General features: G+C 43.5%; 2 protein-coding genes and 1 non-coding gene across 8 annotated transcripts in view; 1 reads left to right on the plus strand and 2 right to left on the minus strand.

The window, feature by feature from the left end:
• The first annotated feature begins 487 nt into the window (after window positions 1-487).
• On the plus strand, window positions 488-4148 carry TPPP3 (tubulin polymerization promoting protein family member 3). The gene is made up of 4 exons (XM_044255954.1): window positions 488-643; window positions 3049-3242; window positions 3358-3511; window positions 3613-4148. The coding sequence occupies exons 2-4, from the start codon at window positions 3055-3057 to the stop codon at window positions 3799-3801; spliced, it is 531 nt and encodes a 176-aa protein (XP_044111889.1). The 5' UTR covers window positions 488-643; window positions 3049-3054; the 3' UTR covers window positions 3802-4148.
• A 4049-nt stretch (window positions 4149-8197) lies between these two features.
• LRRC36 (leucine rich repeat containing 36) overlaps window positions 8198-27474 on the minus strand; it is a 44567-nt gene continuing 25290 nt past the window's right edge. For 3 of the 6 annotated variants that reach the window (XM_044255959.1, XM_044255964.1, XM_044255962.1), the window contains 9 exons: window positions 23232-23359; window positions 21244-21289; window positions 16918-17358; window positions 16043-16332; window positions 13929-14094; window positions 12824-12969; window positions 11905-12028; window positions 11093-11207; window positions 8537-8876 (listed from right to left, as the gene is read on the minus strand). In XM_044255959.1, the coding sequence (XP_044111894.1) occupies window positions 8651-8876; window positions 11093-11207; window positions 11905-12028; window positions 12824-12969; window positions 13929-14094; window positions 16043-16332; window positions 16918-17358; window positions 21244-21289; window positions 23232-23359 (1682 nt within the window). In that variant the 3' untranslated portion in view covers window positions 8537-8650. Of the gene's footprint in view, window positions 8456-8536; window positions 8877-11092; window positions 11208-11904; window positions 12029-12823; window positions 12970-13928; window positions 14095-16042; window positions 16333-16917; window positions 17359-21243; window positions 21290-23231; window positions 23360-27474 lie in introns of those variants that run through there. The other 3 variants (XM_044255960.1, XM_044255961.1, XM_044255965.1) reach the window with 3 other exon arrangements.
• On the minus strand, window positions 21942-22048 carry LOC122914793. The gene has a single exon (XR_006385870.1). It is a non-coding gene; the product is annotated as a U6 spliceosomal RNA (small nuclear RNA).

Consider the following 27474-nt stretch of genomic DNA (forward strand, 5'->3'; position numbering starts at 1 on the left):
ATGCTGCACGTTAATTGGAAAGCTGTGATCTTGAGCTCTAGACCCCACTACCATTGACGGAGGGGCCTTCTCGCTCTTCTCCCCAGCCTAACCCCCCCCCCGCCCCCACCTTCTGTACCCTTCCACCACCCCCTCCCGCTCCAGCTCCCAAATGGCCTTGGGTTGTGGCTCTGAGAAGCTTCATCTCCCCCGTGGAGGTGGGGGCCTGCTTTGAACTTTGGGCGAAGCCCCGGATGAGGCTGTTTTCCCATTAGGGGGTCATCCGAGGATGTCCAGAGCTGCAAGGAGCGGGCCTCTCCCAGCGTGAAAGCCATGGAGCTGCCCTGGATAAGGCTTAAGCAGTAGCTCCACCTACCCACCCGCCCCCGCCCCTTGGAGCGCAGAGGGGGCGGGGTCTAGTGGGTGGGGCCAGCGTGACCTTGGTCATTCTCCCGCTGAGACAGCCCTCGGGGTGGGACTCGCTGTCTCTATGGAGACCGAGAAACAGGGGATAATACGGCGGAACCGCCCGGGCTGCAGTCCCGCCCTGGAGCCGGCAGGGAGCAGAGCTTGGGAGCCGCCTGGTCTCGTGTCCGTCGGTCCGTTCTAGCGTCTTTCTGTCAACTGAACACGCACTGCAGGAACAGCCACCAGGTGGAAGCAGGTAAGAGACCCGGGCGCCGACCACCCTAATCCATATCCTGCATGATAAGGAAGGAGGTGGGATGGGAGCGCCCTGGAAGGGGTTCCAATCCCAGATGGTACCGAGCCAGTTGAGCGGCCCAGCCCTGGGCCCCAGGCGTTCCTCCCCCACCTCCGCGGCCGGCTGATTGATGACTCCAGCTGTCCCAGTGGGGGCCAGCGGGTGGCCTCCGTTCTTGGGCGTGGCTGCTGCATCCTTGGCCTGCTAGACTACTGGGACTGCGGCCTGTGACCGGACTCCACCTGATTAGTACCAAGAATCCTTCCCACAGACAAGAGTGAGCACTGGATGCAGGATCCTGCCAGTCACCTGGGACAAGCATCTGTGGCCCGCAAGCTCCCCCAGACTTTATCCTTGGTCTGGGTCTCTGGATCCCTGGTGGGAGGCTGCAGTAGGAGGAGGGAAGGGGAGTGCTGTGTGGCCTGGGATTGTGGGCCCACAGAGTCACTACAATGTAGGGGCTGTGGGACCAGTCCCAGAAATTGCAACTTAGGGACGGGTGAGGGTGGTTACTGGGAGGGGGTTTTCAGTGTTAAGGCCAGCGGTAAATATAAAGGGGGTGTAGTTCCTTAGGGGCCCAGGCTGTGGTGACTGGAGGCCTTAGGATAAAAGGCAGAAGTAGATGTTTGCGGAGGACATGACTGAGGGTGTGGTCAGGCGGCTGCACTGGAGATGCAGTGTGTGCTCAGGAGTCGACATGGGGGCTCTCAGTGCAGTACCTAGGAGTCTGGAAATGCACGTCTGTGGGTGTGGACACTTGGGGAGCTTCAGGGCGGGGTTGAGCATGAGGCCAGAAAACTGTGAGTTGCGGACAATGGTTACAGGTCTATGGAGAGGGGGTGAGTTGTGAAGCTCCGGTTGGGGGGCTCAGTAAGAGCTGTGGGTATGTTGGGGGGGTCCTAATCCCAAGACTGGGTGTGTGTGGATGGAGGCAGCTGTAGTGGAGGGCTGAAGGTATGATCAAGGAGGCCTCAGTACTGGGCTGTGATGCATGAAGGGAGTTTCAGTGCAGGGCTGTAGGTATGTTCAGGGGACTGCAGGGGGACTGTGAAGGTGTAGTAGGGACACTTTAGTGCAGGGCTGAGGGTATTATTGGTGGTTTTCTGTACTGAGCTGTTAATGGATGTGTGTGTGGGGGTGCTGCGGTAAAGGTCTAGGCCCTCAGTCCCACAGCTGGTTAAGGGCGCGGTCAGGGGAATAAGGCCGAGAATGTTGAGTGCCAGGGTTGAGTGCATTCAGCTATGGCAGTGTGGACTGGTGTGACGGTGCTCAGGGTGTGGCCAGGGGCTTCCATGGAAGATTGAAGGTGGGGGAAGTATTGAAGGCTGAGGAAGTATGCTTCAGCATAGGGTGTAGGTGTGTGGATTATAGAACCAAGGCCATAGTTCCAGTCACCAACATGCCTCTGGGGGCTTATAACTCTACAACCCCTACCCATGCTAGTCCCCAAATCACCTGCTCCTCCTAAGCTCTACACACTGGGAGGTTACAGCACCAATGGATGGCAAGGGGCCAGGCGGCCATGGTTGTGCTCCAGGCGCTGGGAGTGCTGGTGTGCCGCACCCGTGGGCCCCAGTTCCCTAGCCCAGCCCAGCCCAGCAGCACTGGGAGCTTCTCTCTGAGCCACTCTGACACCATCCTGCCCTTAGCAACATTCTCCCAGTAGCACTACCCTCCCTTAGCAACTGTCTCCAGGCTTCACAAACTGTGGCCAGGCCAGCCCCAAACTCCTGCTCCCCTCATGTTTTTGTTTAACAGCAAATAGTAACAAGGCCCTGGCTGGGCCAGCTGCACCCCTGCCTAAGGCACATAACCCCTGCTTATGCTTTGGCTCCCTTCTCAGCCTGGGCTGTGTCTTGCTGGGTCCTGATGACCCTGACAGAGACCCTGTCCTAAATACCTGCCCAGCTAGCAGCCAGGCATGGAACTCCTAGGGAGGGGGGCCAGCCCTGCCAACCTCACTTCCACCCCAGCAGGCCTCGTGCCAGGGCCAGACAAAGCCATGGCCCCAGCTGCTGCCCTCACAGTCTTTCTGGACAGTGCCACTCTGTTCCCAGCCTAGTGTGGGCATCATGATTTCATCTTTTGAACTCTACTCTAAGCCAGGGCTGGCACTAAGTGACAGTACCTTTCCTTTTGGGGCTCTGAGGCCCAGGGACATACGGAGTACTAGCCCCTTTCCCCAGGCAGCTCCATGTACGATTCTGAGGGTTTATGGCACAAGTGCGCATAACTCAGTTACAGCAGTTACTCAGACCTTGGTAGATTTTGAGGTAGAGGCAGTGATGTTCTGTGCCCTGGGGAGAGTAGGGGTATCTTGGCTGAGAGGTGACTGAGGTGGGTCATGTCTCCCCCGCCCACCACAGGGTGGCATGGCAACGAGCACCGATGTGGCTGGGCTGGAGGAAAGCTTCCGCAAATTTGCCATCCATGGTGACCCCAAGGCCAGTGGGCAAGAGATGAATGGCAAGAACTGGGCCAAGCTGTGTAAGGACTGCAAGGTGGCTGACGGAAAGGCGGTGACAGGGACGGATGTCGACATCGTCTTCTCCAAAGTCAAGTGAGCCCCAGGCAGTCCTTGCTTCTGATGTTCCCAGAAGGTGGGGAACTGGGGGGCTGGAACCAGGGAAGACATGGGGAAGGGGGAAAATTAATGGTGCCCACATACCTGGCAGGGGAAAGTCTGCTCGGGTTATCAACTATGAGGAGTTCAAGAAGGCCCTAGAAGAGCTGGCAATGAAGCGATTCAAAGGGAAGAGTAAGGAGGAAGCCTTTGATGCTATCTGCCAGCTGGTGGCAGGCAAGGAGCCAGCCAATGTGGGAGTCACCGTAAGTACCTTGGCTGACGGGGATATGGGGAATCATGGCTGGGGGTGGAGGGCTGGGTTCCCTAACCAGGCATCCCTGGGGGAACAACTCTATCCAAACAGAAAGCAAAGACAGGAGGTGCTGTGGAACGGCTGACTGACACCAGCAAGTACACAGGCTCCCATAAGGAGCGCTTCGATGAGAGCGGCAAGGGCAAGGGCATTGCTGGGCGTCAGGACATCCTGGATGACAGCGGCTATGTGAGTGCCTACAAGAATGCGGGCACCTATGATGCCAAGGTCAAGAAGTGAGGCCTGCGAAGGCCCCCAGTGCGGCTGCCCCCAACAGATGCTCAGGCCTGGGCCTAAAGGGCATGTGGAGCAAGAGAGCCCTGTCCCCTCCCTGCTGGACCTACCACCCAGCGCTTTCTACCCAGCCCCACTAGGACTCTCACCCAGACTGCTCTGCATCCCCTTCCCCTTCCTCTTTCCTCCATGACTTCAGCTATCTGGGGAGAGTCTGTGCCTATTGCCTCACTGCCCCAACCTAGCCCCAGGCATGGCTAACCCCTGCGTGCTTGCCTCATATTTAAGCTGCTGCTCTGGCCAAGTGCCTAATTCTTACCCAGACCTCAATAAAGACACCTTTTGTACCAATATGGCCTGGTCAGGTTTATAATAATAGGGTTAATGACATTCACACCTTCATGACCTCTGTTGCCACTCACTTGCATGTCACACTCTGCCCAGAAAAAGACATACATCAGGCCCCTTCCATTAGCACAGAGCCAGACTGCCTGAGGATGCTCCTTAGGAAATTCTAAGGCATCTCACCTCTGTTTTTACCCATAATCTTAAGATCACAGCTTGCTGTCCTATTAGGGTTCAGTCTTGGTCTCTCCAGGAAAGAGGAATGAGACAGCAGACTAGGCCTGGGCCAGGTATTAGGGAGGGCCCAGTGCCAGGCCTCAGGTGTATGTCTGCTGACAGGTCCCTACCTCAATGGGGCCACCAAGGTTAGTCATTTTGGGATCTAACTGAGAAGGTCAGAGAATGCAAGACCAGTAGGAATGTTAGAAAGTAGATAGTCCAACTCCCTAATTTTAGAGCTGAGGCCCAGAGAGTGAGGGGGCTTCTGCAGAACAGAGCCCGGAACCATGTCTCTTGCCCCAGGCCAGGCTTTTTCTAACAGCAAGCCCTAACACTGATTTCCAGAAATGGTGCTGGATGGCCAGTGATAGAGCCTGGCACCCAACACCAGCCTTTGGCAGGTGAGCAGGATGTCCAACAGTGAAGGGGCTGCTTACTGATTCCCTCGCATTTGTTCAACATCCCAGGTTGGGAGAGGAGAGGGGAAATCTCTGGTGCCTGAGATCAACCTGTTTTCTTCTCTAAGGCTCTGGGTATTAGGCCATAGCTATTTCCAAGCCCAAGGCTTTGGGGCCAACTCTCCTTCCTTCCCACTGACAAGCAGACTAGATGGAACTTAGGGCCTGCCCAGGAGAGGGCAACTCCCAAGGATGCTAGAAAAGGCTTAACAGATACACACCCACAAATGCCCCCCCCTTTTTTTTTCCTGACATAGATAAGGCAGCAAAGCTTATAGCTCTTTATTCCCTCATCCCATAGACTGTTCTGGGATGTTCCTTCCCCAGGTAGGCCTAGAGTCCCTGAGTCCAACTCTATTTGGGGTGGGGCTGGAGAAGAATAGTATGGGCAGGGACACTAGGGAGATGAGATGGGGATTTCAGTGGGGAGGTCAACACCTGGACACAGCAAAGCCTAGTCTAACAGCTGGCAGCTATGGGATCCTCCTGACTCAGCTGACCTCATACTGCCCAGAGAGGAGTTTCAGAGAGCTTTATCTCTCCCACCATCAGACAGTGAGAGGAATGATTTCTTCAGCCTTATGGAATTTGTTGAATTGCAAACTTAAGTGAGCAAAATAAGACTGAAACCCAAATCCTTCTGGCTTGCATTTACTAAAATAATTCCCATAGTGAAAATTTAACTGTATTGTCAATTGGTCCAGGCTATTAAGCAGGTGAGTACCATCCATTGTATAGGGGAGCAGCAAGCTCAGCTCCTCCTCTGACTAGCAACATGGTTTAGAGGAGTCCAGAGAGAGAAAAGGCTGAGCCACAAAACTCTACCTTATAGGAGTAAAGCACCTCTTCTTGAAAAGTAGTTATGGAACCTGAGAGAAATAAAGGCCCTCCTGGAGCCAGTAAACTCCTTAAGGACTGATGGATCTAGCAGAATCTGGTATGTGGCATTGGCCACCCAAATAATGCTCCTTCAGCCCTTCAGTTATCACTTCCATCCTCCACAGTCTCCTCATGGTGGAAAGCTTTGGGTACCCTGGCTAGCAAAGCTACGTAGGCAAGGAAGAGAGGTTAGGTTCTGTGGGACAGAGCCATTAAAACTCTATGTATGGCTGGCAAGAAGACTACACTTGTCAGATTGGCCCTGCTCCTCCTTTTGGATGTAGAACTTGCCTGAGAATCCAGTTTCAATCCCAGCCCTGTTTCCCTTTTCCTCCCAACAGTGCCAGGCCTATGGTGAGAAATCCCTCTCCACTGACTTTCTACTTGCTTCAGGAACCTTCCCCACTCTATGTTGAGCCCACTTAGCTCCACAGGGCAACAACTCTTTGGCCCTCTCTTTGACACCCCATCCCTGTCCCTGCCCTCTGGACCAAGGGAAATTAGGAAACACAGTTGACTCCCCCAGACATGGCCAGCAGCCCTAGAGAGGTGCCTGGCCTGGGGCAGGACCAGTCACTTTCAGTGCCAATAGGAAATAGGGTGAAAGGTAATTGACTCAGTCTGCTCCTCCTTAGAGGGACCCTAAATGTGTTTTAGGTCTAGCATTATCAGATGTCCATAGGGCAAGGAAGGGAGAGCTGGGGTTGAGAAGTTCATTATTTTCCCCTCAAGGATCTACCCAGTAAGTTGGCCTGTGTACTGAGCCAGGACCCTGAAATACGACAACTCAGGGCTATAAGGCTACTGGCTGAGCCTACCCTACCTGGGCAAGGTTTATAGTTTTGGGGGTCCTTTTAACGGGGCCAGGGCAGGCCTAGGAAAGTCAGGAAGGGGGCTGTTCTTACTACTTCCACAGAGTACAAGCTCACTTGAGTTCCTGCAGGGCCATGCTCCTCAAAGAAACTTACGGCTCCTTTGTACATGCTTCTTTTGAGAACCCATGTAAAATTCAGAGGTCTGTGGATTTTATTTATAACTTAGAGGTGTGCGATCTTGGTTGTGATCTTCATGTCTCATTATTTTGGCTATAGCTCTCCTTCCCTGCAGAGTACCTGGGTCAGGGGAGCAAATAAGTGTGTAATCTTTCCACCTGTCTGTCTCACTCTCTGACACGACCCTGGAGATGAAGAGAAGCACAACACGGAGTTAGGTTGACAGTCCTTTGCCTTCTGCATGCTCCCTGGCAACATTAGCTGCCTGGACTACCGTGAAGCAGAAACATACCTAGAGCCACTTTCATTATCTTTCCCATCGATTTTTAAATGCCCAAACAATCAGGATTTGGAAAAATTATGCCTCGGGGCTGAAATACAGGGTACTTATGTAAAGTGAACCCAAAACTAACATCTGGAAGCTTCATCTCTGGTCTGGACTACACCAGTCTTCGCTCACATCTCTGCCTCCTCTTTGGTTTCCCCTACTCCACATGGCCCTCAACCCACTCCTCTTACATAGAAAGCTTCTCAAACACAAATGTCACTCCTTTGTCTTCCCATCTAAAATCTTCAAGGACCAGTGCGACCTAGTTCCTACTCATCTCAGCACCTCAGTTCCCTGAACGGACCATGTTCCTTCCCATTGTCTCTGTCCCTGGCCCTATGCTTTGCTCGGTGACTTCTTATTCATTCTTCAGGTCTCAGTTAAAAGATCCTTTCTTGGGGTGCCTGGGTGGCTCAGTGGGTTAAAGCCTCTGCCTTCGGCTCAGGACATGATCCCAGGGTCCTGGGATTGAGCTCCCATCAGGCTCTCTGCCTGGCAGGGAGCCTGCTTCCTCCTCTCTCTCTGCCTGCCTCTCTGCCTACTTGTGATCTTTCTCTGTCAAATAAATAAATAAAATCTTAAAAAAAAAAAAAAAGATCTTTTCTTTAGGGGCACCTGGCTGGCTCAGTGGGAGGAGCATGTGACTATTGATCTTGGGGTCAAAAGTTTGAGCCCCACATTGGGCATAGAGATTCCTTAACATAACTACAATAAAATTTAAAAAAAGAAAAAGAAAAAGAAAGATCATTTCTTTAGCAGACATTTCCTGACACCATATCTCCCAGGCTAGGAAGGTCATATATATATATATATTTTTTTTTCCTTCTCCCAGGAGAATATATATATTCTCCCAGGATCATGACCCACATCATGACCCACATCTTTCCCGCCCTGCAATCCCTCTAGGGACTTCAGACTTTTCTGTGCATTCTTGGCCTGGGAGACTCCACATGCCCCTTCTATCTGTTACCACTATAATTCTGCAAACTTCCACTCATATGACAGGTCCTCACTGATGCCTTCTCCAACTCCCCAGAGTGGGAAGTCCTTCCTCTGCCTCTCTCTCTCTCTCCCTGTTTCTCTCTCCAGGGCACCTTTGGGCTTGTATTTAGACCTGTTTGATACCAATACCAAATACCATCACACGAGTTTTGCTTTTCTCAACTAAACTGTTGGTTGCTCCTGAGCTGACCCCAGACAGTGTCACCTTTTCACTATCATAGGAGGAAACTCAAAACGTGTTTGATGGACCAATCAATACAGAATCTCCGAAATTTGTTCTAACACAAAACATACCTGGCCGTTGATGTTCTTTTTTAACCTTCGACTACATAGTTTCAAGTGACACTCAAAAAAATGTCTGATGTTTTTTTCCTTTCAACATTTTCAGCCAAATGTTTCTATGTGATATGATGCGTAGGATTAAGTGCCAACTATTTCTGTGGGCAGGGAGAAAGAATGACCCAATGGGAGGAGATTAAAAAAAAAAAAAAAAGGAAATAAAAAGGACCAATACAATGTAATCAGAATAAGATTTTTTCTTAATCTTGTAGGTAAATACCACCATACTAGTGGCAATGACACCGAGAGCGCCCCTGGGGCTGAGGGGGAAGCTGCAGAGAAGGTGCTCAGCACTAGCTCCATAAACTAGGCTCTGGAACAGAGTCTGAGACACTCTGTATTAGATACTGACCCGTGTCATGTGCCACTGGTGAGGAGGAAGACAGCGTGCTTTTCCCAAAGGGTGACGATCTCCCCAAATGATGACTCTTCTCAGGAGGCAGGAGTGCTTTCCCAGAATAACCTTTTTGCTCTTTATTCAGCTGCTGCAGCAGATACTCATTAGTTACCACCAGGGATCTGAGGCACAGGCGAAAAAGACAGTCATGAAGTCATAAAAGCAAAGCAGATGCTATTCAGACCTGAAATGTTTACTAAAGACAAATGTAAAATGAAGTAACATCTTTAAATAGAAAGAACTGACCAATTTATGAGTGGGTTATTTTAAAAGCAGGCTGACAGTTTCTATCTTCATTACAGTTCTGTTTGATTATGTTCCAGACTGACTGTAGCAATAACATAAGTTCACATTTTATATAGTGATTGTTCTTTTCTTTCCAAAGCACTTTCATGATGAGGTAAGTGGAAGTACTGGAAGACTGGCACCTGACCAGGCCTCCAATTTCTACCCCCAAATCTTAACTTCTACTTCATCTAATTGATCCTAATTAACTAATGGTGCTAGTCATGACTGTATTCTTGGACTCTGTATTACCATGTAATATTAAAAGCTATCAGAGGCTAACAAAAAAAAAAGCATGCACAATATTGTTCATTGTAATACTATTTGTAACAGCAAAAATACTTTCCACCTAAATGTCCATCAATAGAAGACTAATCAGGGGCACCTGGGTGACTCAGTGGTTTAAGCTTATGCCTTCAGCTCAGGTCATGGTCTCAGGGTCCTGGGATCGAGCCCCTCATCGGGCTCTCCGCTCGGTGGGGAGCCTGCTTCCCCCTCTCTCTCTGTCTGCCTCTCTGCCTACCTGTGACCTCTCTCTCTCTCTCTGTCACATAAATAAATAATCTTTAAAAAAAATAGAAAAAAAAAGAAGACTAATTACAGTTGGAGTCCTATGCAGTTATAAAAAGGAAGCAAAATTAACTCTATATACTGCTGTGAAGTGATTTCTAAGAAAAAACGTTAAAACAACATTATGCTTTTTATATTTGTCTGAATAAGATAACATTTTGTAGATTTGACTTTGGGACCATGTAAATAAATGTTTTACATAATTACAAAACAAGAGTAAATAAAAACAACTAAATTCCTTATGAATCAAAAGCAAAATGAAACAAATTGAGGCTGTATATTGAATTGATGGTTTAACAACACACACAAGAATTCTTTCAAGTTACTTTAAAATATAGCAATTTGAGGGGAGCCTGGGTGGCTTAGTGGGTTAAAGCCTCTGCCTTCCACTCAGGTCATGATCCCAGGGTCCTGGGATCGAGCATTGGGCTCTCTGCTCAGCAAGGAGCCTGCTTCCTCCTCTCTCTCCACCTGCCTCTCTGCCTACTTGTGATCTCTGTCTGTCAAATAAATAAATAAAATCTTTTAAAAATATATATATAGCAATTTGACTATACATCACTTAAAGAGATATACCCTAATGTTTTCAAAATGCGGTCCCCAAATCAGCAACAGCATCACCTGGAAGCCTATTAGAAATGTAAATTCTCTGTACCCATCAGAACTGCTGAGTCAGAAACTCAGGCTGGGGACCCAGCAATCTATATTTCACTAAATTTTTCAGGTGATTCTGATACCCTGTTTGAGAAGGATGATTTTATGCTGCTTCCTCTACTTTTGTGTTTGAAATAATTATAATGAATAGTTAAAAAAAAGCCATCTAGAAAAGGTCTGGGTCTAATTCTCTGAATATGAAGCTATCCTAATTCGCAAGATATTCATGAAGTAAAGTGTGAGGATGCAAGTATGGGGATGGGGTTCTTATGTTTAAACTTCAAGGAAAGTCATAGCAAAGGTGTTTTGCAAATCAAAATGTCAAGAGCTTCTGTAAATGTACTAATAGTCTTGAAGCTTCTGATTTGTCTGGCTGGCATTCTGAGGGTACCATTTTTTGAAGAGGCTGATGTTGTCGAGCTCCTCTGAAGAGAACAAATACATTGGACTTTCATCACTCTCCCTAAGTGCTTGATGTCTCTCCTGAGATCACTGGGAGGCAGGCATTTCCCAGAAGAGCCAGATGGCTGATTTTAGGGGCACACAGTGACAAAGGAAAGCTAGCTGACTCAAACAAGGATCCTGTTGGATCTAGCGAGAAACTACTTATTTTTAAGGTGCTGCAACCCACTGATGCCAGCAAAGACATTTAGTCCCTCATGTGTCCTGGAACACAGAAGACTTACACACAGATACACCTACATGCATGAGGTTTACACACAGAATGGAGTTATTTTGAAAAGGATCCAGACATCATCAAATAAGACAAAGCTGATAAAGGAAAGTAAGTATCTGCCTCCAGAAGCTAGCTAGATAGGCCCTCTCCTACCTCTGACTTTCGTGGAGAAGGGCCACTGTCTCCTCCAGCTTTTTCAGCTGGGCAAGCTCCTGGTTCAGGCAAGCCACCTGCATGTTCAGCTGTTGGTTTTTGCGCAGAAGATCATCTACAAAGGGTACAATAGCCAGGCGTGAACAGGATTCCAAGCCACTATCTTTGAGCAGAGCTTAAGTAGTCGGGTGGCCATCTAAACAATTGAGGGCCCCACTGCCTCCATCTCTGCACTCCATTCACCATTCCTTCAGAGACAGCAGATATGGGGCTTAGGAACAGAGATATCAGAATTAAAATTCAATCATTTAATACTGCACATTAGTTTATTTTTCAGAATTTCACTAGGGTTAATAACCCTGCCCCACCATGGTCATGAGGATTCAATCCTCGTTTAGCAGAGTCAACACGTTAGACCTCTCTATATTCTCCATTTTGGTTTGTGAATGTAGGTCCTTCAGTGCTTATGGAATTTGTGAAAACATCTGGAACTGTGTTAGGCACATAGTAATAACTCAATGAGTATGCACAAACTGAATTTGTAGTCAAGGTACTCATACCTAGTTCCCCCAAAATGTTACCGTTGCCTGCAATAATGAAGCACGGGAACTCTGGTCCTAAGGAAGTCAGTCTCATAGAACAGTACTTCTTAAACTTTAATATGCTTGCAAATCACCTGGGGGTTTTGTTAAAAACAGATTCTAATTCAGTAGGTCCGAGGTGAAGCCTCAGTTGATGAAGCTTATTAAATGGGTCATCTATAAACAAACAGTTGTCTTGGGACACACCACATGTTGCTTTCCTGAACTCACCATAAGTGTGTGACTGGTGCCCACTCACAATCAAGGTAGCAGCACCTTCCTCCAACTGCTTGATTTTTTCTGACAAAACGAGGTTTTCTTCTAGCACTCTGACCAGTTTTTGCTTCAAACTTTCCTTTAGATGAGAAAACACAATACAAATACATTAAGAATCTGAAAATCTGTGGAGGGCTTTTAGAAAACTGAAAAAACATTTTCCTCTTTTAGTGATAAACTAAATGGAGCTCAGCATCTCTCTGACTTTCTCATTAGAATTTTAATTTTGGTAAAAATAGCTCAAGTGCAGCAAACAAACAGCACAAGGAGATGCAGTCTTTCCTGTGAGTTATTCACTACTCTTGCAGGACAAGTGCTTCTCGGACAGTGGCCAGCAATTCTGAGTCACCTCTCTAAAGTTCTAGAAACTTAAGTTGGTGTGTGAAAATCCTCTTAGGCTAAGAAAAGAGGGGAAAAGCCTACAGATATGGGTCCCTTCTTCCTTTCCCAAAGTCAGCAGCCTGATCCTCTAGGAATGGCTCCTGTTTCAAGGCTCTCTGTTCCATCAGAAGGGAGGAAAGACACAATCCCAGACACACTAGCCTTCCCTCATTGGAATTAAACCATAAACTTCCAAAATGCGAACCTAAGTATTTTCATTCTAAAGTAATTTTTTTTCCCTTTCTCCAAGTCTTTAGAATTTTTGGAATAGGGCTAAGATTAGGGAGTCATCCTTGCAGAACCTCCAAGTTGTTCCTATGCTGGCAAGTTTTGTGTTCCTGATTTGCCTTGACTGACTTCTCTGGATTTTGGTTCCCAAATACCTAGGTTCATGGTGATGATGATGTTTATGGCACAAAGCTGTTCTAGTTTTGCTGCTCTGTCCTTTTCTGGTAAAGAAAGAGTAGGAAAGGAAGACGAGAGAGAAACATACCATGTCATTAGGGACCACATGCCCAGCTTCCTTCAGTTCCATCTCTCTCCTATGGAAGGTTTTTGATGTATCTTCAGGATGTGAGTGACACCACTGCTGGGAAGGAGCAGGGACTACCAAAGTCAGAAGTAAATCTCGGGCAGGACCTGCCAAAAATTCAGGTTGGGCACACGGGCCAATCTTAAAAGCTAAAGCACAGTATTCCTAGTCAACGACTACCAGCTCAGTAGGACAAATATAATCTACTATTTCCTTTTTACAAGAATTTGCTAAGTATAAGAGGTGTTTCATAATGGATAAGAAATTCCATCCCATGCCTTCTATGGAGAAACAACAGTAGACCTTCATGAGTACACCCTCAATAGCCCTGTGCTATTATTCTCTAGTCACTGATGAGTGGCTCCTGAGGATAATTTCCTAAAAAATGAGAGCAGAGAGTCAATGTGGGAAGGAAAATAACTATACTAAGATTTTTTCTCTTATGTGTCCCTTTAGAAATGAAAAAAAATTAAGCCCAAGCAACTTTAAAGTTTCTAGTTCTTCCTAAACGTTTACCACCACCAAAATCTCCTTGAACTCTTTCCATTTAACAACAAATAAACACGTGGGGGCAACATTTGCAGTACTATTTTTCCTCCAACTTCCTAAAAAAGAAGCCCTAAGAAGAGTCCAAGTCATTTATTCATTCATGTTTTTCAAATCATAACATTTTAACAGGCATTTTAGAATTCTGATGATCAAGCCCAATTTTTATTGTATTTATTATTGGCACTGTCCCAAGGATCATAAAATCCTTTCATAATCATTAACACCACAGTGCTCTGTTTTACGTATGTCATCACTCTACATATTATCCAAAAACTAGCAAAAAAAAAGTCACAAAAGGTATAAAACAATTGGTACATGAGGGAAGAATATTGATAAACAGGGAAGACGACTATGAGAAAAATGCAGATTTGTCAATTACTGTGCCACTGACAAATTTTGATGATCATGCAAACAATTTTTTCCTTGCGAGTTAAGGGGGCTGAGTGGCTTTTATAGGAACACAGAGCAGAAGCAAGGTTCTGACCCTTCTTCAGGAGCTGAGAATGCATTCACTTACTGAGAAACTTCTTGTTAAGAAGGAGAGAGCCAGAGCCATTCCAGTGCTTATCCACAAGCTCCAAGAGCTGTCTGAGGACAGTGGCCACATGGGAGGTTCTGGCAGAGATCGGCGGACTGTGGTTTCCTGGCAAACCATGCAAACTGCCCAGGTCACTAGAGAGAGGCTCAAGAAAGAAAAAAAAAACCACCACCAACCATTTGTCATTCTTACACAATATGGGAAGTAAGATCCTGGACATTTAAAGTGTTAACATTAAAAAAAAAAAAAAAAGGTGGTTTCATCTCTCAGTTTGGATTTAAAAAGAATGTTATTTATGTCCAAGCAAATATAGTAGTATATTCAAGGATAATTTCAAAGGTAACAGTACACTCTATCATAATCAGTAGAGATTTTTAGAAGAAAACATTAAGTTTTGACACCTAGAACTATGGCTCAGTATATTAAGTCATGTAGTATAAAAAGATTAAACTTGCAGAACATTTTAAAAACATTTTACAGGGGCGTCTGGGTGGCTCCGTGGGTTAAGCGTCTGCCTTCAGCTCAGGTCATGATCTCGGGGTCCTGGGATCGAGCCCTGCATCGGGCTCTCTGCTCGGCAGGGAGCCTGCTTCCTCCTCTCTCTCTACCTGCCTTCTGTTCTGCCTACTTGTGATCTCTCTCTGTCAAATAAATAAATAAAATCTTTAAAAAAAAAACATTTTACAGATCACAAAATGGGGAGCATTTAAAAAAAATTTTTAGTTTACTTAAGTAATCTCTATATCCAATATGATGTTCGAACTCATGACCCTGATATCAGTAGTCACATGCTCTACTGACTGAGCCAACGAGACCTGCCAAAAATGCAGGTTATTGTATTTTAAGACATTTATTTATTTTAGAAAGAGAGAGCATGAGGGGAAGAGTAGAAGGAGAGAGAATCTCAAGCATACTCCATGCTCAGCATGCATCCCGATATAAGGCTCAATCCCAATGACACTGAGATCATGACCTGAGATGAAATCAAGTCAGATGCTTAACCAACACTGCCACCTAGGCACCCCTGGGGAGTATTTTAAAAATTGTAACTCATAAGTTTATATTTAGTATGTTAACATATAGTAAACATAAATGTTCTATAACATTTGAAAGATTTTCTTGATTTGAAAGAGAGAGAGAGAGAGAGAGAACACGGCCACAGGGGAAAGGAAGAGGAAGAGGAAAAAGCAAACTCCCCACTGAGCAGGGAGCTAGACACAGGGATTCCAGGACCCTCGGATCACAACCTGAGCCAAAGGCAGATGGTTAACTGAGCCACCCAGATTCCCCTGTAATATTTTAAATGTTATATGTTAAATGCTAGTGTTGGATCTACTACTAAAGACACTTTTTATTTAGTAAGAATCTTATATAGAAGTATGTATAGGTAGATCTGCCCAGTAAAATTCACAATTATTTTGTATTTATTTATATATGATATATATATATATGTTTATTCATTTATTACTAAATGAATAAAAAAACTGTGAATAATTTTAAATTTTAAGATTTGGGGGCGCCTGGGTGGCTCAGAGGGTTAAAGCCTCTGCCTTCGGCTCAGGTCATGATCCTAGGGTCCTGGGATAGAGCCCCGCATCGGGCTCTCTGCTCAGCAGGGAGCCTGCTTCCTCCTCTTTCTGCCTGCCTTTCTGCCTACTTGTGATCTCTGTCAAGTAAATAAATAAAATATTTTTTAAAAAGTTAAGAAAAATTTAAGATTTTAAGATTATAAACATTAGTGCTACAGAGTTCACTCTTCAGCCAACTCAGAGCCCCTGGCAATTTCTGTATTCCCTGCTGTGGTAAACTCTGTCTGCCACTTCTTATTATCAGAGTATGTCCCCACAAAATTTATACTCTGGAAGTAGATTAGGGAATGTTCTCACTGTAACAGAAATGAGAAAATGCAGCAGAAGGGGAATGCTTTTCCTAAGGACAATAGAGCACAGGATTTGGCCTGGTAGTATTAACCACTGGCCTCTGAAAATCCCTTTGAATTTGTACCAAGTACCCTTGGTCAGAATCACTACTACCCTCAACAGGTCTTGGATGTGATGTGTTTGATGAACAAGCACAAACAAATCAATACTTGCCTCGCTTCCCGTAGCATCTCTGAAACCAGTCTTTGGATTCAGGGTGGCAAGAATATTGTCCTTCCGTTTGAATCCTCTCCTTGATGGGCTTAATGACCTCTTGGTCAGATTCTCTCTGTGTTCGGAGGTCCCAGTAGGCAACAGCAGTGTCCGTAGAGAGTCTCCCAGGGCGGAATTGTTTGGGAAAGATCCATGTGCTGGTGTTACATCACTGAGACTTGTAGATAATTGTTGCTCTACATTAACAAGCAGAGCAGGGTCACTGTTGAAATGTGTTGTGGCATACAGATCTGTGAAGGAAACAGGCTGGGAGATGATCCTGCCTTTCAGCTCCTTCATGTCTTACTTTCAACCCTACCCCACCAGAAGTCCAATGGTCATAATAACCTCTCCCTACTATACTATACACCTTCAACTCTATGGATCCTTTTCCTCCCCACCTCCACCTGAAAATACCCAACTCTGGCTAAATCCAACTGTCCACATACTACAAGCCTACATGAGAGCAGTAGGCAAGGGGTGGAGAATAACATGCATCTCTTCTGTCTTCACTACTATGAAGTAGTATGTGAAGTGTATTGCTCCGACTGTGGCCAGAGAAGGCTAGACGTTACTAGAAATATGTCCTGGCATGATATTTAGCTATAAGAGTACATAGCTATGAAGCTTACATTTCTGCATATTTTCTTTAATGATATATCTATATGTTAAACTCATATCCTGCAGATTTCTGGAAGTTTCATTGGCTACTGATACCCCAAAATCAAATTAAAAAAATGCTAATGCAATTTAAGAAATGTTAACTCCAAGATCTTCAGTTATACCTCTATCTCATGACTAGGAAAAAGGCCTATAAACTCACAGGAAGCTATTACCTGAACTAAGCTTCAAAAGCCTTCCGGTGCTAGAGTCAGGGTTTGACAGAGAAGTCAGTAAGTCTCCACAGGAATGGGATGTGGTGGCCTTCATGTCATTTGAAGGCTTTATGCTATATTCACGGTAGTTCTTGATTCTCTGAGGCCTTTTTCCAAGACTTCCATGCAGGGACAGATTGTGAGAATAATGACAATCATAATTTTCTAGACCAGCATCTGAAGGTAACTGATAGGGATGGATCTGGCTAGAATCACCCACATCCAGACGTTTACCCAATGAGACATCATGGGTAAGCTGGTGATTATCAGGTTTTAGTATCAAATCCTTTTCTGGAGAAGAACCTGAAGACTTATTGTCCAAAAAAGATAGTCGGTACCCTTCTCTAGTCATCTTCTCTGGGGATCGGACCGTAGACTGACGAGGAGAGTAGCGTCTAAATTCTAACCACCGCCAAGGAGAAAAGAAAAGACAAAATACAATGAGAATTCTTCTTGGCTCAGTTAGGGTACCTCTGTTCACTAGGGTACCTATGTTCACTAGACATACCTCGGTCTACCAGAAAAAGTTCTTAGGAAGCGATGGTTTATAATTTTGATAAATAGTAGCATAAAATGATAAAAGGACTTTTACATGGAACAACAACAAAATGTGTTGGATGCTGTGTGAACAGTAAAGAATCTTTAGCATTCTGGAGATAAATTTCATGTCAACCTAATCCCCTAGGAATTTCCTCCTAAAACTATAGTATCAGAGTTTTCTAGATGCTGTTTTCATGCAAAAATTTTGGTGTACCCCATATGACAATAGTTGTGATCTTCTGTCTTCAGTCTATACACAATAATTGGTAGGTCTATGATTTCACAGACTCCTCACAATAAAGCTAAGCCCAACCTCACTCTGAAACTCCAGCCAGAGGTCCTATATTCATACACTGGGAACCAGTATCCTAAGCCAATTAAAAGGCAGGGAATCAAAAACCTATGAAAATCCCTAACCAGCTATAAAGCATTTCTTTCAGACAGCTGTATGTCATTGATAAAGAGTGTCAGAGTGGGGCAAGTAGAAGTCTTTGTGCTCTTTGGAGTTTCCAGAGTTTCAAGTGCTTAAAGGGCTTCCTTAGGAAGCATACCTGAGTTAGTCACATTAACTTAAAAGAAGTAGAACCAAGCATTTTTTATCTTTATAGCACCTATAGAATATCAATGTTTTACCCAGGGCCAGCCTACACAGTGAGGGAAAGGAACAGTATTTTTATGCAACAAAAAGAATCTAACAACAAATGATATGATTAGATAATTCAGACTGTGCCTCTTACTGAAGACATTAAAAAAGTGGGATGACACATGTTATTTAAAGCATCAAAGAGCTTATTAGCTGGTAAGGATTTTCTAGACCAAAATCTAGGAAACAGCAAGAACACATATAGGTAAGTCTAGCACTGAAAGTCACACTTACCCTCAGAAGTTTTAGGATAAAAGGGACAGAAGTTCAACATCTACCCAAAGTAAGGAGTAGGACAAACCATCCTTACCCCCAATTCCACCCTCACCTACACATTAAGATGGAACCCCAAGCAGAATGCAACCTTCAGAGTAAAAGTAAACTGGAAATAAGTCAGCCCTTGTACTGACTGACAATCCAGGTTTGTATCAACTGAGTGGGCCCAGGGAACCTTGAGCTTTGAGCCTGGATTTAAGTGATCCCAGAATGATAGTGCTGGTAGAAGCAAATGAAAATCTGATCTGGAAAGGATACCTTTATGTAAGACTTTAAATAATTCCTTTAAATAATTTTTCAAATACATAGCAAATAGCCAAAGCAAAGAAACAAAAAGGGAAACAAGACAACATAAGTATGAGTAGAAAAAAAAGATAATAAACTTCAGGTATCGGAATTTATAGATATAGCCTATGCAACAGCTATGTTTACTATGCATAAGGAAATACAAAACAGGGGCGCCTGGGTGGCTTAGTCGTTAGGTGTCCGCCTTCAGCTCAGGTCATGATCCCCAGGATCCTGGGATCGAGCCCCACATCAGGTTTCCTGCTCTGCAAGGGAGCCTGCATCTCCCTCTCCCACTCCCCTGGCTTGTGTTCCTGCTCTTATTGTCTCTCTCTCTCTGTCAAATAAATAAATAAAATCTTAAGAAAAAAATTAAAAACAAGCAGGAAATTTTCTCTTTCTAAAAACTGAGTCAGCAGACTTGAAAAAGAACAAAATAAAACTTTGTTTTTGTGGGGCACCTGGGTGGCTCAATTGGTTAAACATCTGCCTTCAGCTCAGAACATGATCCTGGTGTCCTGGGATCAAGTCCTGCACTGGGCTCTCTGCTCAGCAGAAAGCCTGCTTCTCCCCACCCCCTGCTCATGGTCTCTCTCTCTCTGTCTCATTATTTCTCTCTCTCCTTCAAATAAATAAATAAATAAAATCTTTAAAAAAACTTACAGAACTGAGAAATAAAAATAATGAAATTAAGAACTCAGCAGACAAGATTAACAGCAGATTGGGTGCCTGGGTGGCTCAGCGGGTTAAGCCTCTGCCTTCGGCTCAGGTCATGATCTCAGGGTCCTGGGATGGAGTCCTGCATCGGGCTCTCTTCTGGACAGGGAACCTACTTCCTCTTCTCTCTCTCTCTCTCTCTCTCTCTGCCTGCCTCTCTACTTATTATCTGTCAAATAAGTAAATACAATTTTTTTTAAAAAAGAAAAAAGATTAATAACAGATTAGACACAGCTGAAGAAAATGTTAGTGAGGGGCACCTGGGTGGCTCAGTGGGTTAAATCCTCTGCCTTTGACTCAGGTCATGATCCCAGGGTTCTGGGATCCAGCCCGAATCGGGCTCTCTGCTCAGCAGGGAGCCTGCTACCTCCTCTCTCTGCCTACTTGTGATCTCTGTCTGTCAAATAAATAAATAAAATCTTAAAAAAAAAAAAAGAAAAAGAAAATGAAAGATGGGTCAGAAGGAATTATCCAGGATGCAGATCAGAACCCCCCACAAAATGAAAAATACAAAAGAATAAAAGAAAAAGAGGACAAAATAAAAATTTCTACTACATATTTATTTAATCAAGAGTCCCAGAAAGACAGAGGGGAAGAAAGAGACACAAACAATATTTGAAGCACTTTCCAGAATTAATAAGACACAATTAACAGATTCAAGTGTAATAAATACTGAACAAGATAAATCAAAAGAAAACCACATGTCATGCCAATATTGAAGAAAACCAAAGACAACTGGCAAATCTTAAATGGAGCCAGAAAAAAAAAGACAGATTATCCCTGCAGGACTGAAAGACCTCCAGCTGACTTTTCAAAAGCAAAAACGAAAACAATACAGTGGAATACCTTCAATATTCTGGAAGAAATAACTACCAATCTAGAAATTTATACCTGGCCAAAATACTCTTTAAGAGTGATGGTGGATGGGGCGCCTGGGTGGCTCAGTCATTAAGCGTCTGCCTTTGGCTCAAGTCATGATCCCAGAGTACTGGGATTGAGCCCTGCATTGGGCTTCCTGCTCAGCGGGGAGCCTGCTTCTCCCTCTCCCACTCCCCCTGCTTGTGATCTCTCTCACTGTCTCTCTATCTAATAAATGAGTAAAATCTTAAAAAAGAAATAATGGTGGAATATAGGCATTTTTACACAAACAAAAACTGAAGGTGTTCAACAGAATAAACCCGCACTAAAGGAAATTCTAAAAGACATTCTGTAAGTTGGAGAAAATTGATCTCAGAAGGGAAATCTAGGATGAAAAAAATAAATGAAGAACAAAGTGGTAAATACAAAGATAAATTTAGATGAACATTGACTGTATAACAATTTCATGTGGCTTTAAAAATATAGTGAGAATTAAAATCTGTAATAATAATATTTAAATCAGGAAAGACTAAAAGGAGTAAAGTATTTTAAGGTCTTTAAATTATCCAAGAGAAGAGTTAAGGTATTGATTAATTTTTTTAATTATATAAGTTTAGGGCATATATTATAGTTTGGGGAATAATAATAAAGGTATTGAAACAGTATATAACTTATAAATAAACCAATAGAGAGAACAAATTGATGAATAAAGACATAAATCCAAAAGAGGGCAAGAAAGGTAAGAAAAAAGAAACAAGGAACATCCAGCCAGTACAAAAGTCAAAAAGGAAGTCAGAATATCCACTCTTCAACCAGAAAGGCCTCACAGGTCACTAAGCATCCAGGGGAGCCCCAACAAAAGCAGAAAGAGTTAGTTGTATAGGGCCCCAGGGCTGAGATATCTCCATCTTCTCATCTAGGTTTCTCTGATTAGTTGGACAAAAATACTTCCTGAACAAAATATTTACCATCTTCCTGGTGATTGTCGCTTGGGATCTCCCTTCTTGCCACTTCCTGCAACAAAAAAAAAAGTTTGAATGTTTAGGAAAACAGAGTTGATGGGCATCCAGACATGAGCTTACAAGACATTTCCTTTAAAACAAATACTAAGGGGTTCCTGGGTGGCTCAGTTGTTAAGCATCTGACTTCGGCTTAGGTCATGATCCCAGGGTCCTGGGATCTAGCCCGGCTTTGGGCTTCTTATTCAGTGGGGTACCTATTTCTCCCTCCCCCACTCCCCATGCTAGTGTTCCCTCTCTTGCTGTGTCTGTCAAACAAATAAATAAAATCTTTAAGAAAAAATAAATACTAAAATATTTTAAAATAGTAATTGAGATAGTTTCTAAGTCACCTAAAGAGAATCTCCAAAAGCAAAGGAATCAACTAAATACTAATCTGTCTTTTTTTTTTAATATGTCTTTTTATAAGATGAAAGTATGGTAAACTCAAACTGAAAAAAAAAATCTTACTAACCTTTTACTAGTACAGTGTTGACTATCCAAATGTGGATTAATCAGAGCCCTTGCTTCTTTTCTTTCTCCTTCTGGCTATTTTCAGCAATTTCATTGCTTGTAATTTATCACAGAAAATGCAGACAAAAGGAGAAGTAGAATATAAAGTAGTTAATTCTGCTTCCTGCATAATACTTATACACATGAGTCTTTTTTTTTTAATGGAACGCTTCATGAATTTGCATGTCATCTTTGTTCAGGGACCATGCTAATCTTGTCTGTATCATTCCAATTTTAGTATGTGTGCTGCCAAAGTGAGCACACACGAGTCTTATATAATGGTTGTATAACCCTCCCAACAATTTTTTTCACTAAAAACTCATACTTTTTTTGTTGTTGTTGTTTAGATTTTTATTTATTTATTTGTCAGACATAGAGAAAGAGAGAATATCATCGGGGGAGCAGCCGACAGAGGGAGCAGTAGGCTCCCCGCTAAGCAAGGAGCCTGATGAATGACTTGATCCCAGGGCCCTGCGATCATGACATGAACCAAAGGCAGATGCTTAACTGACTGAGCCACCCAGGTGTCCCTAAAAATTTATTCTTTTTTTAAAAAAGATTTTATTTATTTATTTGACAGACAGAGATCACAGGCAGGCAGAGGGGGAGAGAGAGAAAGAGAGAGAAGGAAGCAGACTCCCCACTGAGCAGAGCCCGATATGAGGCCCGATTCCAGGACCTCAGCTGAGATCATGACCTGAGCCGAAGGCAGAGGCTTAACCCACTGAGCCACCCAGGTGCCCCTAAAAATATATTCTTACTTCTTGCCTCATCTTGCACAATCTCTACCTCCCCACTGCCCACAACTTCTATGCCATCTTTAGCCCTTAACTTTTCTTCTTTTATGTTCCAATGAAGAGGTAGCTTTGGGAAAGCCATGCTTGAGATGCTGAGATTGAGTAATTAAAAAATCAGAGGTAAGGGCACCTGGGTGGCTCAGCAGGCTGAGCCTCTGGCTCTTGGCTTCAGCTTAGGTCATGAACTCAGGGTCCTATGTGGGCCTCCGAGCTCAGTGGGGAGTCTGCTTCTTCCCTCTCTCTCCCCCAGCTCATGCTCTCTTTCTCTCTCTCTCAAATAAATAAATAAATCTTTAAAAAAAAGTCAGAGGTTGAAAATGTAAGGAGTGAAGTAACAGGAGATGGAGAAATTTTAAAACCAGCCAAAACCTCTAATTGTTGTATTCCTGTTTGAGAGCCAAAATACCTGGCATAAAAAGTACTAAAAGTTGTATGTATAAATATACCACTTTTAATAATGGGATAGTAGGGGAGAGGGAAAAGGTAGGTTGAAATTAATGGAGAAGGTCCTCTGCATCCTGTTTGCCCTTCTTTCTTTGATAAATCAAACAAGTCTACCTAGACCTTCATAAATAATTGAAAGTCCAATGAACTGTTAGTATTAATCACTGACTAGTCAACAGATCAACAGGAAAATGAATACATTACCTGTGTTCCCAGCGGGAAAGTGTCTAATTTCTGATCTGGTATACCACTGCCCGGGGTTGCAGAAGTACTCATTAGGGAATCCTTTATTTCCCGATTGGGGAAGGGAATAAAAAGTCCTTTGTTTGAGTCTGTGTTAAAAGAAAAGGAATACAATGAAGCACTGACCAGACTTCAAAGACAACATGTCTTATGGAAAGATACAAGAAAGGAAGTCACAAGATTGAGAGCTAATTCTGGTGCCACCAGTTAGAAACCATGTGAATTTGGGCAAATAGCTTAACCTCTGTAATTTTCTCCATTGTAAAAGAGTGATGATCAAAATCTAAAGTATCTATCTCTTAGGGTTGAGGTAAGGTTGAAACAAGGTAATCGGGGGTTCCTGGCTGCCTCAGTCAGTGGAGCATGCAACTCTTGATCTCCTGATTGTGAGTTCAAGCCCCACACTGGGTACAGAGATTATTTAAAAATAAAATCTTAAAAACAAACAGAACTATCTCCTAGTCCTGGCCACCCTAGAAACTGTTAGAGCCAGTTAAGATTTTTATTAGATTGGAACGCTTGTAGAGAAGTTTTTGCACATTTTTTTTTAAGATTTATTTATTTGAGAGAGAAAGTGTGTGCACATGAGAGCAGGGGGAGGGACAGAGAGAGACGGAGAGAGAATCTCAAGCCGACTCTGTGCTGAGCATGAAGCCCAACATGGGGCTCCATCCCCATGTTCTGAGCCAAATCCAAGAGTCAGTCTCAGCTGAGTCACCCAGGCGCCCCTGCACATCCTTGATCAGTACTTACAATTCTGGGATCTGGATTCTTCTGGGGGAATTTGGATGAAAATAAGTTTCTTGTTTAGGGAGGTTTGTTTCCCTAGCAGGATTGTGTAAGAATTAAGATAGTTTTAAAAACTTGGGCCTTAGTCAAACAATGTGCTCTTCTGCTAGTTCTCATCTGTAGGCTCTGGCAACAGAAAGCTGTTGTAAGCCAGGGCAGCTGAGACTACACAGTGAATAAAGCCAGCTTTTTGAAAATCCAGCCCTTCAGTCCATTTGGGGCTCTAAAATGCTTCCTACTTGTGAGTTGCCTCCTGGGACTGAAATTTCCTATTACTCCAATATAAAAATGCACTTAGATGTTTCTATTTGACAGAACTACTTTTAAGCTCTCAAAGTTTATGTTCTCTGGCTCCTATTGCACTAGTAACATAGAAAAAACAAAACAAACAAAGTAAATCAGAAATTACTGGTCTTAACCTGATTCTTTGTAAAAAAAAAAAAAATAAGGATGGTAAGAACACTGCAATTTTGGGTTCAGGCCTCCTTTTACCTTCATCCTACAGAACAATACTTATACTTCCCAGGTGTCCCAGGTGTCCAAGACCCTGCTCCACCCTGGTTTTTTTCTACTGTATTTATATTCTTCTCCAGTTTCACAGGTTCTTTTTCTTTCAAATTCCCCAATACCAAAATTTTTTGCTAAATGCTCCCATATCTTCTCTTTATTACCTAAATTTGGATGACCCAAAATATTTTTTTCTTTAAAGATTTTATTTATTTATTTGAGAGAAAGAGTGATAGAGATGGCAACAGAGAGCAAAAGCCAGGAGAGGGAGAAGAAGGCTTCCTGCTGAACTGGGATCCCAATGCAGGGCTTGATTCCAGGACCTGAGATCACGACTTGATCTGAAAGCAGACTCTTAACTGACTGAGCCACCCAGGCGCCCTGAATGACCCAAAATCTCCATCTCAACTCTCCTCTCTTTTCATCTCCAGACCTAAGTTTTTTTTTAACTGCCTCTAAGGAGTGCCCCTGTCCTAGATAAATAAAAAGTATTTTCTAAACCAAACTCATTATCTTCATTTCCAGGCCTGCTGCTACTGATGTCCCCCACCCATTTCAAAACCACATCTCAGGGGGCACCTGGGTGGCTCAGTGGGTTAAGCCACTGCCTTCAGCTCAGGTCATAATCTCAGGGTCCTGGAATTGAGCCTCGCATTGGGCTTTCTGTTCAGCAAGAAGCCTGCTTCCCCTTTCTCTCTGCCTGCCTCTCTGCCTACTTGTGATCTCTTTCTATGTTAAATAAATAAATAAAGTCTTTAAAAAAAACACATCTCAGTAATGGTATTATTACTACTCAATCAATCCCTCAAGATAGAAATTAATTCTTTGATTCTCATTCACCTCAAATTTCAATCAGTTACCAATGGCTATAGAATAACTTTTGCGGGGGAATAAGGAATCTTTAACTTATCTTATAATTATAATTATAATAAGTATATAATATTTAATTATAATTATATAGTAATTATAATAATTACCTCACAATTAACCTTTCACAGTGTACAACTTAGTGATTTTCAGTATATTCACAAAATTATCGACTATCACCATGATCTAATTTCATTATCCAAAAGAAACTCAATTAGCTGTCACTTTCAATTCTCTTTCCTGCCAGCACCTGACAACCTTCAATATACTTTCCGTCTCTATGGAATTTCCTATTCTGGACATGGCATATAAATGGAATAATATGATATTTGACTCTTTGTGTGTGGCTCCCATCACTAAGCATGATGTTTTCAAGATATACATTATAGATGTATTCTTTTTTATTCTTTTTTATGGATACACCATATTTTCTTTATCTATTCATCAGCTGATAGACTTTTGGGCTATTATAGATAATGCTGCTTTATTCCTGTACAATGGTGATTGTGATGAATTTTTCTTTGCTCTTTTATTATTATTTTTTTATTTTTTTGTCAGAGAGAGAGCACATAGGCAGGCAGAGTAGCAGGCGAAGGCAGAGGGAGAAGCAGGCTCCCCGCTGAGCAGGGAGCCCAACATGGGACTCCATCCCAGGACACCGGGATCATGACCCGAGCCGAAGGCAGCCGTCCAACCGACTGAGCCACTCAGGCGTCCCACTATTTTATTTTTTTAAAGATTTTAGTTTAAGTAATCTCTACACCCAACATGGGGCTTGAACTCACAACCCTGAGACAAAGAGTCACATGTTCTACCAAGTGAGCCAGCCAGGTGCCTACCCCTCTTTGCTGTTTTAAAATAAGATACCTATTAGACAAATATATTTAAGGTACAATTCTGCCAAAAGGTAAAAGGAATTGGCTAAAAGAGTGAACAGGACCCCTTTCAACTCACAGAGTATATATGTGTTATTTTCTTTCTTTCTTTCTTTTTTTTAAAGATTTTATTTATTTATCTGGCAGACAGAGATCACAAGTAGGCAGAGAGGCAGGCAGAGAGAGAGGGGAGGAAGCAGACTCCCTGCTGAGCAGAGAGCCCGATATGGGGCTCCATCCCAGGACCCTGAGATCACGACCCGAGCCAAGGCAAAGGCTTTAACCCACTGCACCATCCAGATGCCCCTATATGTGTTATTTTCATGTAAATTATCTTTAGTAAGGCATTCATTGTTCTCCAATAATCTGACCTTCTATCCAAGTCACAAGGTCACTCACAGTCTATGACCTGCTATACTCATTACCACTTTCACATAGCTATTCACACCAATCTCACCAAGCTCTCAGGCTATCCCAGGGCTCCACAGCCTTTAATGACTAAGGACTTCTTTTCCACACTGTCCACAAAACATTTTCACGCATGCTCTTAGCACAGTCTGGGTTTCTATAGCATATGCCCATCTATATCAGTGTTTTTCAAACTCAATATTCTCACAAACTCTGAGAATATGAATCCAGTTCGAAAAACTTCAATTTAAGCAGCTCAGTATATAAAAAGATATTTTTAAAAAGCAGATTGTATTGGGTGACAGTTTGGCAGTTTCTTACAAAATCAAACACTTGGTATTTGCCCAAAGGAGTTGAAACCTTATGTCCACACAAACACTGCACATGGATGTTTATAGCAGCTTTTTTCAAAATTGCCAAAACTTAGAAGCAACCAAGATGTCCTTCAGTAGGTGAATGGATAAAGAAAGTTTGGTACACCCAGACAACAGAATATTATTCCGTACTAGAAAGAAAGGAGCTATCAGACCATGAAATGACATAAAGGAACCTTACATGGATATTACTAAGTAAAGAAGCCAGTCTAAAAAGGCTACATACTTAATGATTCCAACTATATACTATTCTGGAAAAGGCAAAACCATGGAGACGGGAAGAGAGCAGAGTAAGCAGCACGCTGCACCTGTCCTCCACCTAGGCAATAATTACACTGGCAGAATCTGTCTGATGTAACTGTTTTGGAATTCTGGAGTCTATTG

The sequence above is a fragment of the Neovison vison genome, chromosome 7, assembly GCF_020171115.1.
Source record: "Neovison vison isolate M4711 chromosome 7, ASM_NN_V1, whole genome shotgun sequence".
NCBI classification, from domain to species: domain Eukaryota; kingdom Metazoa; phylum Chordata; class Mammalia; order Carnivora; family Mustelidae; genus Neogale; species Neogale vison.

Coding starts and splice junctions, on each gene's coding strand:
- TPPP3 (XM_044255954.1), top strand. CDS start 3,055: ATGGCAACGAGCACCGATGTGGCTGGGCTGGAGGAAAGCTTCCGCAAA. Junction 3,243..3,357: donor ATCGTCTTCTCCAAAGTCAA/GTGAGCCCCAGG, acceptor CATACCTGGCAG/GGGAAAGTCTGCTCGGGTTA. Junction 3,512..3,612: donor CAGCCAATGTGGGAGTCACC/GTAAGTACCTTG, acceptor CTATCCAAACAG/AAAGCAAAGACAGGAGGTGC.